Below are 21,705 nucleotides of genomic sequence, written 5' to 3' on the forward strand. Positions count from 1 at the left end.
TGTAAGCCGGGTTCCCCCTCTCCCGGGGAATGCCAGATAACTTTGTTGCGGGTGCAAGTAATGTGCCCACCAAGTTTGCTGCCTCAGCCATGCCCTCCTGAACATGTAAAATAGCGGGAGGGAGCCATCGAGGTAAACACTATTGACAACCAGTTTGATTGGTTCCCTGCATCAGCAGGGGATGGGGAGTGGGAACGTATTGGGGCATGCAGGGAGGATGTCGTTTTGCCCTTCAGCTTGGCCATAGCTTTGCTTTCTAAATGGGGGTCCTCAGACAGGGAACCCCCCAAAAGATCCCTGGCATGGGAAGGCGTGTGGCAAGACAAAAATGAAAGTAAAAATAACTGAACAAAACAGAGCCAATGGGTCAAATTGAATAACTAAAAAGGTGTTTGTAGTTTTAGCAGACAAATAAAAGAAAGCAACTCCCTTCCCACCCTTGCACTTTATAGAAAAAGAGAGGGAAAGAGGAAGGGGTGAAATCACAAGCCTGTAAGCAGGTAGACAGAACTCTCTCAATTAGGTGTTTCCTGAGGCAAGACAGGAATGGAACTGGGGGTTTGGTGCCTCCTACCTAGCTCCTGTATGATATGCGTTCTTGCTTTGAATATCTACTTCCTGCCTTCCTGAGGCATGATGGGTTCACAACCCATTGTTTAGGATGACTTCAGACAACTGCAGAAAAAGATAGTTTACTAGACAGTTTTCCCTTGGGAGGGAGTTCCACAAATGGGGATCACTCACAGAAAAGGTCCTCTCTCTGGTAACTAACTCTTAGGCTAGTGAATACAGAATGGGATGGAATGATTATCACAGGTGCTGGGGAGGTTCACAATAACATATCCTCTCTCATTTGCATAATGTAGGAAACATGTGACTCCACCAGGAAGTGAAAAAAGATGCTACCTCCAGAACTCAGTAACATAGGCTCAGTCAGGCTCAATCACATTCAGCAAAGTATTCTTTTTAGGAAGAGTCTTAAGTTTCCTCCATTCTATGTATATAAGCTAAAATTTGCTTTAGGTCTTTATGTACTGTAGATCTAATTTGCCCAAATCTTCCCCCCTCAAAGTGTGCAAAGACAGTGTGTGCAGTCTATATACAGCACCCACATCTCATGTCATTTCCATGTGGCTTATTCATCATACAAAGAGGATCCTTAACTGTGTGTCAACTGGCCCATTAAAAGACACAAACCACATACATTAAAGCCCTCTTCAGTTGTTATGAATGGGCACTCACATTTACAATGGCAAAAACCTCCCCATCTCTGGCAACTTTTAAAAAGGTACTGAAAACATATTTGTTCACCCAGGCTTTTAATAAGATTCATAGTTTTAATACTTTTGATGTTGGGTTTTAAAATATTTTAATGTTAATGAATTTAATTTTGGGCGGTACAGAAATACGTTAAATAAAAATAAAATAAATAAAAGCAGGAAGTAAGTCCTACCCCACCACTGAAACTCACCCCTCTCACCTGACAAACAGGCTTACAGCACCATTTGTCTGCAGGAGAAGGTACTGTGTATTCATCAGTGATTCCATGAAATGCAACCTGGGTTGCTGCCAACAGAACACCGATGAACATGTTTATGGTGCACCCCCTTTCAGACCAATGGTGCTGTGTGTACACCCAGTGGAAGGAGGTGAGTGACAATGGTGTGGCGGGACCTCTTCCCCACTTTTGCATGAGTGTAAGCATGAGTGCTCATAATGTTTGTAGAGGGCTTAAGTCAACTATCAGTGCAGAAGAGAAAAATTTGGAAAAATCTTCCAGACTCTATCACTCATTGCTAAGATTATTTGTGTCTGTTTTACTTTCCCAACACTTCCCACATATTCATTCTGAATTTATAGAGGTTTGCTTTTATGTATTTTGGTTATATGGAGGTCTTTTTAAAAAACAAAATCAATAACTTTGTTTTGAAAGTTGCTGTAATTTTCCATGTGATGTATTTTTCTAATGACTAATGTACCTTTTCTCCAAACAACATTCACTCCCAGCAATTATTTGTATTATGACAAAGTATTTCCCAGAGGCAAAATTATTTGTATGCTGTAAAATTCTTTTTCTTATTAAATATATACAGAACCTGGGGATATTTGCTCTTTTATATACAAGAACAGAAATGGAGATACACAATATTTAAACAGAAGCTGAAAAACATTTTGCTATATTTTTAATAAAGTTTTGGAAAAATTTGTGAACCAACACAAGCTTATTTGGCTAAATCAAAATCAATGCCTGTATCATTCAAATCAAAATTAAAGGAGAGATTATGAAGCTGTTCCCTTATAAGCATCACACACTTAATAACTGGAGAGTGCTGGCATGGTCTCAGCTGGAGGATGAGAAATTTTTCGAACTGAGCTTTCAGCCCCCAGCTTCTTTGTAATTTAATGCTCCAGATTTGTTGGGGGGGGGGGGCTTTTTTAAAAAAACTAATCAAGTCTGTATTCCTACATCTTGAAAGCCTATTATTCAAGTTAACAACAAAAAAGAAAGAAAAATCTAAAAGGACAAAATTAACTAGTGAGAAACCAGTTCTGGCAAATATGAAAGAAAAAAAAATCTTCACAATCTGCAAAGGACACAGAATCATTACTAAATAAATATGGGGCACAATCTATTCACGTCTTATTCATAGCAGATTCAGTCAGGGTGTGATAGTGCCCTGGTTTCCTCTTACCCTGTCTCACATGCATGCAAGCAGTGTGACTCTTCCATTAGACAGAGAATTAGGGCTAGATGGTACATAGGAAGCACAGACCTTCAATTTGCCCTAACATCCCATCCTACCATCTGCACATACTTTTTATTTTTTTTACCGTATTTTACGGACTATAAGACGCTATGGACTATAAGACGCACCTTAATTTTAATCCAGTTTTTCAGAGTTTTAACATATTAAACTGTTAAAACATATAAGACGCTCCTGAATTTTGGCGGATATTTTTCGAGGAAAAAAGTGAGTCTTATAGTCCATAAAATACGGTATTTATTGTTAAATTTATATACCGCCTTTCATTAAAAACAATCCCTCAATTAGGGATCACCCTATTGAGTCCCATGAGAATCCACTGTGTGGAGAGCCTGTGCCCATGAACAGGGTGTGGTATAAGTATGCAATAGTACTTGAAAACTTGTAATACAATGTGGAAATTGACCTACATTTTTGTAAACCACATAAAGTGAACTAGCAGGAGATCATTTTTCTCCCATGGACTATGAAAAACCTGTTCACTGGGCAGCTTCCAACAAGAATACCATGCTTATATCTCACTGGGAAGCATATAGCATGGAAAAAGTCTTTTGGGAGTGTTTTTTACAGGTTACACTAAAAAGTGTTCTTGAGCTATCATAATGCTTGTGAATGCTGATAGTGAGAAGAGACTTTAGAAGAAAAATGAACAGTACACTGCTGTCAATGCACGGTTTATATTTATGTTAGGAGCAGATTTAAACCTCATGTGTGAAAGCACCCTTCAAAGTAGCTGAATCAATTTTAAGGCAATTAAGGATCAACAACAGTTGACATTTTCTGTTATCTTTAGTCATCTTGATGATGCCTCAGCATTGCATCCAGTGCCAGGGTGTGGCAAATAATGATCTGAATATACTTTAAAGCATTATCTATCTATCTATCTAATTCTCTAAGACGTACCCGTGGCTAATCCCATGCGTGATAGCTCTCACAAGAGTTCATGAGAGCTGCTGGGAGGGGAAAAGTGGGCAGGCAGGCGGTTGGGTGGGGTGTGTGTGGAAGCAGCAGTGGCAGTAGCTGGAAGGGTGGAGAGAGAAAACAGCAGGCAGGCAGCCGAACCACGGCTATCCACTTCATGAGGATACCGGACGAGTCTCCCTCTCCAGGACCGCCTGTCAGACAAATGACAGCTCAGGCTGCACTGGTTGCAAATGAGGCGAGGAGACGTCCGAGCAGGTGGCGGAGAGGGCAGCACAGCCTTCTTCTCCAGGCACCCTCCTTCTCTGGGCCCTCCTGCCAGCCAAATGGCAGATTGAATGGGCCCCAGTGCGACCCCAGACCCATAGCAGCCGGGCGAGCAGGTGGGTGGGACGAATGACCGAGCGCCTGGGGGGGAGGAGTGGGTGAGCAGTGATGGGGGAGGAGCGGGCAATCTTCAAGCGGGGGGGGCGAGCAAGCGGGGGCTGAGTGTGCTAGAGCACAGATGCTCTGTGTAGGTTCAGCTAATTTATTATTTATTATATTTATATACCGCCCTTTCAAAAATGACTCAGGGTGGTTTACATAAACATTAAACAAGTTTAACATATAAAAATTAACTGGGAATATTCTCACAATAATCTGGATCCAAAAACTACTGTCAGTGGTTAAAAGATTAACTGGAACACATTTTTACATCAATACACATTTAACTAGAGCTTCATACATTCTTTTCAAAGTGCAGACAACACACACAAAGAGAGATACAAATCATGGAGGGCAGAATTTGTAAATATATCTGACTAGTATCAATATAGCCCTCTAATTTAAACAATTTAGTTTTGTCATAATGAAATCATGCAAGTACTCTTACAAATTACTGGGAAGCAAATTTCCCATGCTTTTATATATAAAGATATTCATGTCTATAAAGGTACCTTAAAATTTCACCCCCTGATTATAAATTATCAATAAAAAACATTGCAGGGAGGGAGACTCAACATTATTCTATACTGTTAATTCCAAAAGCCAAGAAGGTTTTCAATTAAACAAGTTACTGTCTTCCCTTTTAAATTTTAACATAATTGGTGAGCTCTAACATAGCCACTATGCTCCAGAAGCAATTAAGAATTCTTTTGGTTCCTATGTTGTTGTTATCTTCTTATTATCATGGTATTCCACCCTATGTATACACAGGCTGAAATTGGCTTTTGCAGCCCACTTGATGGACCTGATGGAGTAGCCTGAATTCATCACATTAAAAAGAAAAAGAAGATTCCATTCACTTGCAATTGTTTTCCTGTGGTGTGATCTCTCTGCTGCTTGGGAGTGTGGGCAAATAAACTGATCACATCGGTGGTCTCAATCACATTTCCTACCCAACTGCCACAGGACAAATCTAGGGGGGGAATGTCAAATAGGATTGGCCCTGTCTACATGATCACTACTGCACACATTTCCAAGTGGTGTGGGATCAGTCCCACACTGCTGTGGATACACATGAATAGGGGAACCATGTGAGGTACTACTGTTTTTTGTGGACACAGACTAAATATGTTATTGAAATTAGATAAAACTATTTCAGAAGAGAACAAGCAACAATGAAGCAAGAGACTAGTGGGGCCATTGTATATCTGGTAAGATTATAGCTACTTGTGACTTTTCTGAGGGAACAGCCACTAGCACAGCTTGTGCCTGATGGTTAAGACCATTTGATCTCAGACACAGCTGCAGGTAATTAGTAGGACTGCAAGAGCTGATCGAATGTATGTGTGCATTCGAGGATAAACCTGGAGGCTGCTCATATCTGAGCAGCAGGCTAATTAGTTACACAGTCAGGGTTGAGTCCAAAGACATTTAATGGGCCAGGCCAATCCTGTCGTACCACAGTGACTTTATCCATCCCTTGGCAATATTCCTCAAGGACAAGCAAAGCAAGATGATAATTGGAGCCCACCTCACCCTCTGTTTATTTTCGCTTTTACAGAAGATGGCACGATCCATCATAGTACAGCCCAAGGGTGTCAATAAAATCGTTGTTGCTCTTCACACTAACTCCTTGCCCTATTCGGATGTTTAAGCTAGCCACAGACAGAGGTGTATCCAGGGAAAATAGTGCCTAGGGCAAGCACTGAAATTGCACCCCTGTCCAAACATCTGACACTCATCTTTCAGATAACTTTACCATAATATCAGCTCAAAAATACAAGTTCAGACACTTTCAGGAGAAACAGGTTGTGAGCAACACGCATATGCATACACACACACATACAACCACACATGTGGCACATATGTGCCAGTCGCCTTCCCAAGGAAATGCAACACATCCATGTGCTGGACATGCCTCCATAGAGCTAAGAAGTGAAATCTCTCTTTAGCAAATGCTCTGTCACCTCAGCACACCTCACTACAGGTTGCTGCCTCCAAGAAATTCAGGGATGGGTTTTTTTTTCTGTCCAAACAGCTTTTGCCTTAAAGGGAGATGGCTGCAATGGGAAATCCTAGGGGCCCCAAACAATCTGAAATTATCCAGCAGCTTACAATCGGCTTGGATCCAGCAGCCTGATCAGGAAGAAGGTGGAAGTTGCAACTAGCCACAAAACAGCAAAACTGTGTGATCTTCAGTTTAGTGTGTGTGTTTTTTTTAAGCACCACACAAGTTAAAGGCAGGCACTTTCCAAGTTTGAAATTCCACAAACCTTATAATCAGATTGCTTGACAAATACGCAAATAAAGATAGAGCGCTGTGTAGAGAATTAAACAGCACGCGAGTGAATATTTCTATTTTATTCCTTGCCTCTCCCTGCCACCTTTCAGTTTTGCCAGATTACAAGGTATTAAACCAACATTGGGGATGTTTTGTCCACTTACTTTTGTGCCATTTATATCTGTTTTTTAAATGCTCGGGTCCCTTGCCGACAACTTTGCATTCTTCTGACTCCCTAGATCAGGGAAAAAACTAGACTTAGGTCTTGCAGAGGCCATTTGAGCATGTGCGGTGGCCATTTTTGTTTTCAGCAGCCTTTTTTTTAATTTAAAAAAATGGCCGCCGCACATGCTCAAATGGTCCCTGTGAGGTCCTATGCCTTGCCAGGCCTCGCAGAGGCCTTTTGAGCATGTGCGGCGACCTCCAAAATGGCCACTGCACTGATCATTGTAGACCCAAACAGGCCTGAAAATTAGCCGGAGACAGGCTGTGGCAGTGATCTAAGAGGCTGGCGGGGCAAGGGGGAATGTTTGTAATGGTTACCAGTTGTTTCAGGCCCAAAGTCAAAGTGCTGCTTTTCAATTAAAATTCTAGATGACAAACTTGAGTGAGGTTATCTGGGATACCTCATCCCATACATTTTGCCACTACCACCACCACCACGTGCTCTCACATTATTTGCCTGAACTCTAAGTGGGTCAGACTTGCCAGTCACATGCAGGAACTCTTGCATGTTTGACATTCCTCCAGTTTCACTAGTCCACGGTTTTGGTCAAAAGTTCAGTTTCAGCTGGTAGGCTCTACTTAGTTTTGCAGTTGGGGTGTTGCTTTTATTTTTTTATTTTTTATTTTCCAATCCATTGTGAATGAGCATATACGACAAAAATAGTTGCATTTAATTCAATCAATGTTTTCTGCTTCTAATCTTGGCTAATCAACTGAATTAGATATCATTTTAGTTGTAATTTCAAGCAATGAAAATACAGGTGGACTTCAGGACATGGAGTCCCAACAATCATGTTTCATGTATCCGCAGTTGGGCAATGGGGGGTGGGTATTCATGATTTTGGGGTGGCCAGAAATGGCCTCCAAGATCATTTCTGGCCACCATTTTGAAGAAAGAAGGCATTTTGTGGCTGATTTGTGTGGAAAAAATTGTTTCCATTATTTTTGATTGAAAAAACTGCAAAAATCAGCATTTGGGGGGCATTGCTTGACATCTGAGGACCCGCAGAGCACAGTAGGCTCCTCCCCACCACACTGATTTCCACCATTTTTAGTCATTTTCACACCTTTTTTGCCTTTCAGGAACGTAACCCCACAAACACCACAGAGTGAATGCCCAGTTGTCCGCGGTTTTGCTACCTGAGGAAATTGGCAGGAACGGAATCCACCTGTATTGTTTTCATGGCTTGCTCTTCTGGAAGAAAGATAGCTCTTTCATCCTAACATCCCTTTACAAGGATACTAGCCAAAATAAATTCAAAATTATGACAAACCATTTCATGTTTAATGTAAACGCAACTTAAATTGCTTTTGATTCTCATACATGAAACCTTAAAAAGCAAGGCCATGTAATTGTAAATCATCCAGTGAATTCTGCAAATAAAAGGTAATTTTAGCATCCTAGCTTTGTGTTTTAATGTCACAGTTGCATAACTATATTATTTAACTGATAAAAATCAGAGAATAGACATAAGTACATCAAGCATACAAGCTTAGGAGTCTTCTTTGGACACCCTCAATCGCAAAGCAAATAGTTTTTGCTATCATTCAATATAATTATACCATTTAAAGTTTTCTGCTATTTGTTTTTTTAAAATACTCCTACTCTCAACGAGGTACAACCATCAGGCTAACTGTATGTGTCACAGTTTTGTTCCAGCATTGCATGCAGTTCCAAATGAAGAAAATTATCTACATGGAGATAGCATTCCAATCATGCAGAGTATTCAAAATTAAAACTCAGACTAATCAACTTCCATAAGCTGTAGTCAGTATAGCTGCATATGAAATAGGCTTAAAAGTAGTATTTATCTCTATCTCCATTTTGCAGTATGCTATTAGGAGATTGATGGATTGATTGACTGATTGATTGAGTGCCAGTGACGACTCTCAGTGACCACATAGATAGATTCTTTCCAGGATAAGCTGTCTTCAACTTGGCCTTTAAGCTCTCTCAGTGGTGCATTCATTGCTGTCGTAATCGAGTCCATCCAGCTTGCTGCTGGTTTCCCCCGTCTTCATTTTCCTTCAACTTTTCCCAGCATTATGGACTTCTCAAGGGAGCTAGATCTTTGCATAATGTGTCCAAAGTATGATAGTTTGAGCCTGTTCATATGTGCCTCGAGTGAGAATTCTGGATTGATTTGTTCTATGATCCATTTGTTTGTTTTTCTGACTGTCCATGGTAACCTCAAAAGTCTTTTCCAGGATCAAAGTTCAAAAGTGTCAATAGTTTTTCTATCTTGCTTCTTCAAAGTCCAGCTTTCACATCCATAGAGTGTCACAGGAAAAACCATTGTCCAAACTATTCTAATCATTGTTAGATTCTAATAGACATCAAGGTCTTCATTTCCAAGGTCTTCGTTGCAGGCCTGCCAAGTGCCAATTCTAATAGACACCTCATGGCATCTAAATAGCCTTTCCAAGGCCTTCATTGCAACCCTACCAAGCACTGGTCTGTGGCATATTTCTTGCCTTTCCTGTTGATGGTCGATCCTAAAAGGCAGAAGCTATCCACCACTTCAATGTCTTCATTATCATTTCTGAGGCTGGTAGCTGTGCCCATTGTCATTAGTTGTAGTGCCATTTTTTCACTGTGCTCCTTGACGTTCATTACTAGAACTTGCAGATCATCTGTATTCTCAGCTATCAGAGTGGTGTCATCAGCGTAGTGCAGGTTATTAACGTTTCTTCCTCCAACTTTGAAATCACACTCATCTTCCAGTCTACCTTCTCTCGGTATACGTTCAGCATATAAACTGAATAAATAAGAAGAAAGTATACAGCGTTGTCTTACACCTTTGCCAATTTGGACTAGTCTGTTTCACCATGTTCCGTCTGGACTGTGGCTTCCTGTCCTGTGTACAGGTTTCTCATGAGAACAATGAGATGTTCTGACACGCCCATTTTCCTAAGGATATTCCACAACTTGACATGGTTGACACAATCAAAGGCTTTTCTGTAGTAATTTTTCTTTTACATTTTTTTTTAATTTTGACTCCTTTCTGGTATTCTTTGGCTTTCTCAATTATCCAGCATGCATCAGCAATGATGTCTCTTGTTCCTCGGCCTTTTCTGAAACCAGCTTGAACATCCGGCATTTCCCTTTCCACGTAGATCTGCGTTGGATGATCCTGAGCATTATTTTGCTAGCATGTGAAATTAAGGATATTATGCGATGGTTTGCGCAATCTAAGTCACCTTGCTTTGGTATGGAAGATATACACATGTGTGCATATGCCTCATGCAACTGGTCAGAAAGTATCATCAGAGCAGGTTCAATGACACAAAAATTTCAAACAATTCTGTACTTTAGCGGCCACATTAAAGGACATGAAAATATAAAGATATATCTTTGTATCTAATCATATAAATAAAAAATTAGATGTAATTAAGGATCACAAATTATTATTATTCCGCAAACAAAATATCAATCGTTTCATTGATTTTGACTCAATTATGTCTTGCCTTTATTTTCATATGGTTTTTTGGCTCATGGCTAATTTTTCATTGACTCATTTATTACCTCATTTCATAGTCAGGGCTAGTCTGCTCACCTTTTTTTTTTTACAGTTTATGTTTACCTACTTTATACCTCATCTGTGTTTCTGATATGCCACGAAGTGGCAGTAAGTCTAAAGAGCTGCTTCAGTAACACAACACTCCAGGGGATTCTTTCTTTGAACAGATGATCCTCCCCCCACCTATATCATATCAAATACTGTTTCCAGAAATTCCTTTCAGTTTGGAAAGTGGGTTCCCATATGACATGTTAAATTTGGGGGGGGGGGCAGGGGGGAATCTAAAGTCCCCTTGAATTCACAAAATGAGTTTCACATTTTCCTTAGAACACACACACAGCAGTAAAATGTTTCCGGGTGATATTTCTATGTAATCCAATCTGCTAATAAGAATCTAATCTTTGATTAACTTCCCCCTCGACCACCTCGACACCTTTCAGATGTACACCATTCCAATTTTTCACCCAGGCTCACCAGAAAATTTCATTTCTAGGATAGAAAACTGTTAACAAAGGCTCTCTCTCTTACTTGCATCTATATGCAAAATCAGCTTTCAACATAACAGCTTTCAATATATTTATGTACAGCCAAAAATATATCAAATTTGGTCAGTTTATCCAAGAGTACAGATAGAAACAAAATTAGTCTAATAAGAAAAACCAGGCCTCTTCTAGAGTTGCCCTGGGACTCTGGAACACACTTCCTAATGAAATTAGAGTTTCCCCTTCTCTGAATGTTTTTAATAACGACCTAAAAACATACTTGATTAGCCAGGCTTTTAGTTTATAGTTTTAAAGCTTCAGGTTTTAGTGTTTTGATTTGTATTTTCAAATTCTTTAAATTGTATCTTAATGGTTTTTAAAATGTGAACCACCCAGGGACCTTTATGTATGAGGCAGTATAAAAAATGTAGGAAATAAAATAAATAAGCATCAGAAGTTATAACTAAACTTCACCCATGATATACATTTTATACAGAAGAATGCACACAACACATTTACAGCTCACTGCATATCCTAATTAGTATTTTTGCCTTCTACCATTATCACACCTGGCACTATGAGGAATAAATTAAACACAGAATCCTAATTGATGAGAACTCATTCAATTCCTAAATCTTGCCAATTCTTGGCTAGGAGACATTAACACAAGAAAATTAAGGGGTAGGTACTTTCAATATAAAGGATCTATTATGAGTACTTAGAAGTGGGATCCAGAATGATTATTAACCCCTTTGTGTGTGACGTCCCAGGCTGCTGAGAGCCAGGTGAGCTCTCAGTTTGTTATTTTAGGCAGCACCGGCTACCTGATAGGACATTTTCCCCTTTCTTTCCCTCTCTGGAGGAAGAGAAAGGGGAAAACATCCTATCGGGCAGCCAGCGCTGCCTGAAATAACAAACAGAAATTTCGCCCGGGCTCTCAGCAGCCCAGGCATGGGAGGGGAGAGTTCGCTATGGGCTCCTCCGGAGCCCAAGGTACGGGGCTTCAGCAGCCTTTTTCATTGGTAGCCCAGGTTCTTTGAATGTAGGCCCCTGCATGGTATATGGTTGGATCTCCAGCAATTTTTTTGAAAGAGTAAAAGTTTTTAAAAATTGATTGGGCCCTTGGTGGTGGTTGAGAGATTTAACTTCCCTCCTCTGAGCAACGGAAGCTAACTTTACAATATTTTTCCTGCAAAAATGTCTGAGCCACAAAAATGAGTGACACTCAAATATTTTCAGTGTTTTAAGAGAAAATAGAAAAAGTAACATGCCTGTCACTGCAGAGCACTGTTCTTATTTACAGAAAGTCATAACTAAAAAGTGTCAGTTGCTGGCGGTGGCACAGGGAGTGGCAATGAGCATCTCTCCACATGAAGGAATTTTATACAAATCAATTTGTCACTAACTATGATAGTCTTATCAGCAATTTGCCACATCCTTTCATTACAAATACTAGGTTATCTCTATTCTCTTACCACTTGCATCAGAATGCGAAACCTGTCAGGCCTTTTTATTTATGATGATCCTTAGAAACAGAAAAAATCCCTTGTGTAACAAGTTCATGGTGACCTTATGAATGGAGTCACCTCTGTTCAGAGCTACCTCATTTACAATGTGAAGGCATGACTACAAAACAGCATGGAGTGAATATGTTGTAGATGGTGGTGGTGTTTTTTTAAGGGGCCAGCGAGACCATATGATTGACAAGCAGCTTGGAAAAACACACCACTGGCATTGCATTTTGAAATCAAAACTGCTTTATAATTATTATGCAAATCCTTCAAAGCAACTAAGTGGTTATTAAGCAGGGTTTTTTGGGGGGGTGTTTTTTAAAACATATACCCCAAAATAGAGGTCTCTTCATTTCCAGCCTCAAAGCACTATATTTAAATATACAGACTAGGGAAATATAGAATGGAAATTTCAGCAGATAATTTCTCAATGGAATTGACCCATAGATAAAAATATGTGAAGCACTTGAAAGTGTTCAAGGTGGTACATAAATTCTGTCTTTTTAAATTCTTTACAACTCAGTAAAGTAGATGAGCATTTTAACCCCATTCTGCAGATTGGCAGATAGAGTTGAGAGGCTTAAGCTTGCCAAAGGCTGTCTAGTAAGTCCACAGCAGAAGTTAAATCGGGGACAGTTCAGCCTGTTATTATGTGACACCATCACACCTGTGTTTCTTTCCCATGGCCAATTCACACTTTACATGACTACTATGTGTCCACCAGTATTTGCCACGGCTACTAAAAAGGAAAGATATAGTAATGAGTATCTTATAAATGCCACAAATAGATCTGTGATGTGATGCTACAGTATTTAGGATACAATGTACAGTTCTGAGTAACATTTCTCAAGAAGTTCACAGAATTCAAAAAGGTACAAAGAAGTAACCAGCAGCTGGCTTTTAAAGCATATTTACCAAGAAGTCAGTCCTACTTTGTTTAAACAGACTTCTTTCCAAGTACATTAAATTTCAGTTTTTTTCTGAGATTTGGTTCATTTATAAAAGAATGGAGGAGGACCTAATGTTCAGTTAAAGAGTATGCGTTGTGCATGCACAACATTCCAGATTCATTCCCTGGGTTTTCTCCAGTTAAAAAGAACTTCAGATAGTAGCAGGACTGGAAACAGTAGCCCACATACTGCAGAGAGAAACATCCACATTTCAAGAGCTGCAGGGCGTGTCCAAGCATGGACCAAGCATGTCCATGCAATGCGGTTGTGCTTGTGCAATGCTCGGTAGGATGGAGATAGCTTGTGTTGCAGCTACACAGACATGCTTTGTAAAGCCCAGCATCAGCATGGCTGGCTCTCGAAACACAGATGTTTCTCAGCACGATATGCAAGCCAGTAATGCGTGACTTGCCTCCAAGCTTGCACTGGACTGCATTGTATAGTATTGACTGGAAAATAAGCCCAAGTATTTGAAAAATATCTATTTATTTTTCCAGGCAATTTAACTGCTTCGCCCAATCCCCCAAATCTCCTCTGCCTTTAAAAGCTGCACTTTCTGCTCAGTATGGCTGCAGCAGAAGCAGTAAACTAGTGACCACAGAAAAGAGAGTAGGCAGTTAGTCTTTCTTCCCTTCCTTTTAAACTACATAGCATTGAACCAGTATTGTATATGGCCCTTGGGAAATATATCTGCTCTCAGTGGAGGAGTAAAGTGTACCTCCAGTTTTAAGTCTAAAAAATATACTGTGCCCATATATTTGTAATATGAAATTACAAATATAGGAAATACTGTTCTAAAATATACCGGAAACCTTTACCTCCCATCCTTCACCTTCAGCTGCCATTTTTACCATAACAAAGAAAATTCATTTACATTTTTGTTTCCTACAATAATAGGAATAATTAGGATCTATGTTGATATTGTATTTATTTAAACTATTTAAGGGTCCCTTTTCTAACCAGGTATGCAAAGCTACATACAATCACTGTAATAAAAATTAACAGTGAAAAAAAGTATCCAAAACAGTTAATTACAAAACAAGTAGCAGCAAAAAACAATGAGGCAGTAAAATAAAAGCCAGCCACCACTAAAAACCACAAAACAGCAGCTTACTAAAAACTGAACACAGAGTGTTTCAGAAATCTGTTGGAGAAAGAAAGGAACACTTACCAAAAGGCCTGTACTTCCATGATTTGTGATCAACTGTGGACTATTACAGTGACATTGCCTAAATGTTTAGAGCCCCAAATACCACCAATGTGATCACCACAGAAGATGATTCTGACCTAATAATTATCAGTCTCACAAACATAACCTCAAAGCTGAAGTATTCTACATGCTGTATGTGGGGCTGCCTTTGATAACTGGTTCAAAAACTGCAAATGGTAGAGGTTGGGCAGTTTCAGGTGTCATGCGAAACCTCAACTGAAGCCAAGGTCCATTATACCTCCTTCTACCATGGAAGTGCACACTCCCTGTCCCTTCCCATGGGAGTGCTTACTTCATTTCTAAGTGGGAATATGTGGCAATTTTTAATGTTTTGTGGCCCACTAGAATGTATGTGCTAGATCCTGTATTTTCCTTATTCACCATGTTTCTCATATTGTAATGCATTGTGGCACTGCACTTCAAGACAACTTCCACTAGCACAAAAGTTCAGGAGACAGCAGTGATACATTTTCTCCTTTCACTCATGGTTTTTCAGCTCCAAATCATAATAGTTAAGAACAGAACAAGTTCAGTTTTTTCCCCTTAAAAGAAAGAGGGACAAAAATAATAGAAACAAGGCTTCCAAAGAATCAAGCAGTCATACACAGGTCTAAACTTATACGAGACACTATAGCCAACTCAAACATTATGTTATAAAAGTGTTCAGGTGTCTGCAAACATACACGTTTTGTTTTGTTTTTTGCATAAATGACTATACAGTGGTCCCTCTACTTACGAAATTAATCCGTTCCGAATGCACATTTGTAAGTCGAAAAGTTCGTAAGTCGAAAAGCGGTTTCCCATAGGAATGCATTGGGAACGGATTAATGCGTTCCGGAGCCTAGAAAAAAGACCCAGACCCCCAGTAAGGCTTGCAAACTGCACAGGAACATTTCTTTTCAAGAATAAACAGGCAGTAAACAGGCAGGCAAGTCAAGGAAACCGCATGTAAAATTCGTAAGTCGAGGAAACCCCATCTAAAAATTTGTAAGTCGAAAAAACCGCATCTAAAACCGGATCTAAAACTGCCGTTTGTAACTCGAAAAATACTTATGTCGAGTAGTTCGTAAGTCGAGGGACCACTGTACATGACTATACATTTGACTGTACATTTCAAAAATGACCCTGAGTGCAGGACCCCTCACATGTGGGGTACACAAAGGAAGTGCACTGCTATACAGGTGTTGAACATAATGTATGAAAAACTATTTTTGTTTTTCACACTGAGCATATAATCTGTGTTGAACACAATGTGCAAGTAAGGCGGATGTGATAGCAGGGAGGGGCTTGCAACCCTTCATAACCACATTATTTCAGTCTCATCCCCAGCTGAGCATAAACTGGCACACATCTCACTACATGAAACCCATATCCTTTGAACATGAGATGTTAAAGCTGAGAATCTGTGTACCAACAAACTCAACAAAAGCTGAAATCAAGCTTGACTGCTCTTCCCTCAACTTCCCACAGGCTGCCATCTCATTGCCCAGGTCATTTGTTGCCAAGACAGACGTTCCAAGCTCTGCTACAATCAAGCAGGGCAGCAAATTCCCAGAACTTACTTCAATCTTTCCCAGCAGGATCAATGTCTATTAAGTGACGCTGATAAAAGCAAACACTGCCAGATAATTACAAGGTATTCACATATGTGCCAATTTCAAAGCAATTATTTTCAAGCAAAAAAATGTTTTCCTCTCCCTTTCCTGGCAGCCACTGACTAGCTGCAAGTTAAATATTCTATTATTCAAGTTAATCATTTTTTAGGGTGAAATGGGGGATGGAAATAACTGCATTACGTTTGTGGTGGGCACATTCTGCCACCCTATATACATGAAATATTGTAGGAGTATATATGTCTGGTTCACCTATGCAACTATACTACCTTCTTGGGTTCTAATTTGTGGGAATGCATGTATGAATGTGTGTATGAATATGCCTGTGGTATCATTTTGTAACACAGCTTCTACATTAAATTTATAGCTGTCAGCCCTGTCTTTAATGTGTGTGGCATTCCTCTAGTGTTTGCTAAACTCTCTGCAGGCAAACATGCAACCAGCAGAGTTAGTGAACTGGAGCATTGTCACAGAAAATTGCTGCTGAACAAAGGAGACATTCATACCATGCTCTGTAGTGTAACGCAACCTTAAAACTAGCATTGTAAAGAAACAAAAAAATCAGTACTTTTTAAACAGCTGTGTTGACCTCATGCTCTTAAAGGAAGCTCTGACAAAAATGAAACAAAAAAAGGAACACTGTTCAAAGAAGAAGAAGAAACAATCTACTACACTGGCAGGCTCTCTCTCCCCTCCTGAAATTGTACAAAATTATATGGCTTCCAACTACACACTATTAGGTGGTATTTAGAAGTAGGTACATCTTACTATAATAGAAAGCTTGTGTAAACACAAACTTCTGACCTCTTCTCATTTGAAATGAAGAAAATAAGATAATGCATTTAATTTTCTTTTAGTATTAGCTTTAGCCTTGGTGTGTTCTTAAACAAAACATCAAATGACAGGGGATTGAGGAAGGAGATTTCTTGCACATGAAATATTTTTTTAAAGTCCATTAGGAAAACAGTTTGGTGAAAAAAAAGACCTTCAACACTGATGCGTGTCTACTTGAAAACACCTTCACAATCATTCCAGTTACTACATTGCCTCCTGTCCACAATCAGACTCCAGCTACTTCAATTATTGGTAACAAGAACACTCTAAATACTAATTGAAACCACACAAGAGAAAACTTCCCAGCAGGCTTACAGAGTATGAATCAAAGATGAAGGATCACGAGTGCTTGAACCCATAAGAAAAAAAGCCACGAGGAAGAAAATACAGCAGATACAGAGATGGTATCTCCCCACCCCCACTTCTCTGCTCTATATAGCTCCCTCTCCATGGCTATTCATGCAGAAACATAGTTTAGCCTTCAGCTTTTCTTGACATAGAATTTATGTTATCTGTGCACTGAATGGTTACTTTAACACAGAGTATGCAATGCCCTGTTACCTTCCAAAACACACCCACAAGCCACAAACCCACACAGTTGTAGTATGATGACGACAAAGAATATTTATATACCGCTTTTAAAAAAACAATTCCCAACGTGGTTTATATAGATATAAACAAATAAATAAAATGGCTCCCTGTTCCCAAAGGGCTCACAGTCTAAAAAATAAACATGACAGACACTAGCAACAGCCATTGGAGGGATGCTGTGCTGGAGATATATAGGGCCAGTTGAACTCCCCATGGCTAAATAAAGAGAATCAGCTCTTTTAAAAGGTGCTTATTTGCTCAGTTAGCAGAGGAAAAGTAAAACAACCCAGGTGCATCTTCCCTTCCCTTCCTAAAGCAAGCTCCCAGATTAGGGTCTTTGATAAATTTCATTGCCAAACGCCACCTTCCTCCTTTCTTCTTCTAGGCCTGGCCCACTCATCCTGGGGCCCCCAGCTGTTTTTGGACTACAACCCCCATAATTCCCAGCTACAGTTGCCAATAGCCAGGGATTAGGGAATTGGGAATTGTAGGCCAACATCTGCAGGAGGGCTGAAGTTGAGCAGCCCTGCTCTAGGCCCTAAATTGGTAGAGAAATGAAATGCATCTGGATATATTGTTCTACAAACTCTGACAGCTGAGAATTCTCACTATGACTATTCTCCAGCAGATCTTTAGCAATTCATGACCAGGAAATGAAACAGCAATTAATACCAACAGTAGAAAGCAAGCATAACTGTAATTTTAACAAGATATTCCAGGCGTACCTGATATTCATTTGGCCAAAAGGTGCTGACAGCCAGTTCTGCTCGTAGCCAGTCTTTGCCAGTGGAGCCTGTAACATTCCAGATGGGATTAGCCAGAGGTCCCTTATTGACCCTAACCAATATGTTCAGAGTTCCAGGGCTTGCTCCTTTCTTGCTGTACAAAAGATAGCTAAAATCGATGCAATGTGTGTCGTTCTCTTTCATTGTAGGAAGCTGAAGTCGTGCCTTTTCTCCATGGCCATGGTGTGAAGAGTCCACTATCATGTATGATCCTGACAAGAGAAAAAAGATGATGGCACAATGGGTATATGTAGAGCTACATGTGGACTTCTTTTTAAAAATGATGCAGCTTCCACCAGTTGTACTTCAATAATCTTTAACAGAGTGCCTTATATAGTATCTTGTTACCTTTGGACATAGTCCAAATCAAATGAATTCTATACAGCTAGCTACCACTAATATTCACATGGTTTGAATAGGACCAGTCCCAGTGGGCTGTTAAAATACAAATAATGCCTTGGTGGACCAAGGTCCATTTGGCATATAGGATCCAGATTTTGTCTCCCACAGATGTCAGCCACAGATCTCTGGGAATCACTTGCTTCCATCCCAGCATGCAATAATCATGGCTTTATGAACTGACATCTTTAAAAGTCATTTTTATATTATGGCTGTATTTGCATTAGTGATGCTGTTAACAGAAAGGTCCATGGAACCATTCCATGTAGCCTTTCCCAGATGGCTAACGGTTCTATATTCCCAACTAAAACATTTATCCCACCACCACCCTAATGATTTCAGGAGGTATTCAATATTTGTGCCAACAGCAACTACCCCACAACAGACAAAATTGTTACATTCCCTGCTACATTTCACAAGTTATTTTTGTTGATTTTCTCCCACTTGGCCCCAAGGGTTCAGAGCAGGTTAATATGAGATGAAAACAATAGATTAAAATCATTAAACAGGATAAAACAAAACACACTAGAATTCAGCAAAATTAAGTAATGCACCACTTCAACACATTAGCTTAATTTTGACTGCTAGGAATTCTAGGTACAGCAATTAACTTAGAAAAGGCATCTAGACTTAAACAATGAATTTATTAAGAGTTCATTGCAAATAAGTCGGCAACCAGTTGCAGGCACTTTTAATACATTTACATTCAAGTTATTTAAGATTATCTAGTTGGCACTATATAATCTATGCCTCCAATATCCCTTCAGTGGTACCATCTTTCACTTTTGGGAAAAGTCAAACCTAGCCCACTTTCTAAATACCAGGAATCCCACACAGGGGTAGGTATCAATTCCTTAACTATTATCCATACTGCTAAGCAGCTAATAAAATGCTGGCCAATTTACTTCTGATCATGTAAGTGCTGGTTGCACAGTCTCATCTTACTACACAAATTGGCCCTTCTTGGTAAGTATAGCATCTCAAGATTCAGCATTTGGGTAGGTGCTTTTAAGAAAATTGTTTATAACAGATTACCAAGCTTAAACTTCCGAAGCCATTTATCTACATTTATATGCAATGAGGCTATTCTGCATGCCAACTAGCTTTCTAGAGAGGTTTATTAACTACTCTTGAAATTGCACTTGAGGTAATATGGGATAGATTGTTGAGAGCTCAACTGGAATAAAAAAAATAGGTCAGTGTGTGACAGAAAAATCAACCTTTATTTTGTTTGTTTACAAACCTTTTACTTGCTTTCTCAAGCAATTCAGCATAGCTAAGTTGGTATCTAATGGAACAGATAGTAATGCTTTACAGATTAAAACACATTTCAAAAGTTTTATTACTGACATGAGATTATATTTTATTAGTGCATCTAAGTGCAAGAAAAAATTATTTAAGGACAAAACTGCTGAAGTTGAAGAGCTTAGTTACATTTATATTTGATTAACCAAACACCCACTGGAGTGATAAGTTTCAGAAAAACTGGCAAGATGACATTGGCTATTTGCCAGGTTTATTTTTACAGCTTGTTTCTTAAATCCGGGAATAAATTGGCACCAGGATATTTATGTTCATAATTATTGCCAGTTACTACCGATGGATCACAAATGACTTAATGTGGTGCATTAGGAGTTTCTAAAAGTAATTGGTACAAGGTATGTAGCACACAAATTACATTTTATTGTCTTATACTCAAAGAGCTTGCTTTGTCATTTCACCTGCCTGCCTCCCTCACAGAGTGGACAACATCCAGACTAGTTGCTCATGACTAAAGTAAAGGTAAAGTGTGTCATCGAGTCACTGTTGACTCCTGGCAACCACAGAGCCCTGTGGCTGTCTTTGGTAGAATACAGGGTGAGTTTACCATTGCCTCCTCCAGCGCAGTATGAAATAATGCCTTTCAGTATCTTCTTATATCGCTGCTGCCTGACTAAGCACCACCAAAATCAGTAACTAGTAAGTCATAATGAACATAAATCCCATTAATTTCAGTGGGACTTAATAATGACTAACTTAGTTTGGATGTTGTCAAGTGAGATCATAATCTGTGCACAGAAATTAATGCTTCAACTGAGGAATCCCATAGTTATTTGAACAAGGGTTTTACAAACTAGATACTAAATCTACCATAAAATTCAAAACCCAGAGACAACACAGGCCTGTGTTCAAATGCACCTATATTGCTATTTTAGTAATATTCAAAACACATTCATTCAACCAACCAGTCTGTTACAACTATTTCTTTTTAATTAGCTGGTGGTCCTCTCTCTTAGCTTCCCCGGCCCTAAACACTGGTGGAGCAGATGGCCACACTTATTACCACTCATTATCCCTTTCAGATATGACCTCAATCTGTGCAGCCTTCAGGGACAAATTTCTGAAAACCAAAACATACTTTTGGAGGGAGAGAAGAGCAGTGAAAATGACTCCCCCTCAGTGTTTCCTCTAATAGGGATTCCCAGATGTTGTTGACTACCACTCCCATAACACCCAGCCAAAGGCACTGCAGCTGGGGATGCTGGGAGTTTTTAGTGAACAACATCGGGGAATCCCTGTTAGATGGAACAGTGCTCCCCTCCACATGTGGTTGGTTGTAAAAAAAAAAGCCTTTGGCTGACCTCCATAGCAGCCTCGCTGTGAGAGCCCAGCTCTTGCTCTGCCTTCCTAACGTTGCAGAACATATGAGCCACTGAATAAAGATTTAACAGGGTGTGTAGTTGATTATATGTGTTATAGCCCTCTTACTTATCTTCTTCACCATGCCTAAATTTCCAAAACTGTATTCAAGAGGGGGATTTTAGAATGCATATCACATTGGGTTGTTAAATTCATTGCGAATTTCCTTGTTAGGATGGTGTGAAAAACAAGTTGTCACTGCTCTAGTAAGAGGTGCAGCTCAATTGTTTTTAGTGCCATTCATTTTTCTAGCAGAATAAGAGAGAGAAAACACACATATCCAAATTTCACTATTACCAATATTAGAATCAACTGTTCTAGGCACGTGGCCACCATTGAGCAGGGAAGCACTTCTGGGGGCCACCAGAGCTTTCCTCTACACCTTTGGGGGCCGCTGGCACTCATCCCTCCCTGCTTCGAGTGTGCTGCACTTGGCACGTTTTTTGCACACCACTGGAGTTCAGTCCCCAACAGTACAAGAACAAGGCGTTAAGTGCAACAGCCGACAAGCA

General features: G+C 39.7%; 1 protein-coding gene across 19 annotated transcripts in view; it reads right to left on the reverse strand.

Annotated features, from left to right (window-relative positions):
* Positions 1 to 21,705, reverse strand: part of PTPRK (protein tyrosine phosphatase receptor type K) — a 630,811-nt gene that overhangs the window by 400,074 nt on the left and 209,032 nt on the right. For all 19 annotated transcript variants that reach the window (XM_053285989.1, XM_053285978.1, XM_053286049.1 and 16 more), the window contains exon 3: positions 18,056 to 18,327. In XM_053285989.1, coding sequence (XP_053141964.1) covers positions 18,056 to 18,327 — 272 coding nt within the window. The remainder of the gene's footprint in view (positions 1 to 18,055; positions 18,328 to 21,705) is intronic.

The sequence above is a fragment of the Hemicordylus capensis genome, chromosome 1 (genome assembly GCF_027244095.1).
Source record: "Hemicordylus capensis ecotype Gifberg chromosome 1, rHemCap1.1.pri, whole genome shotgun sequence".
Classification (NCBI taxonomy): domain Eukaryota; kingdom Metazoa; phylum Chordata; class Lepidosauria; order Squamata; family Cordylidae; genus Hemicordylus; species Hemicordylus capensis.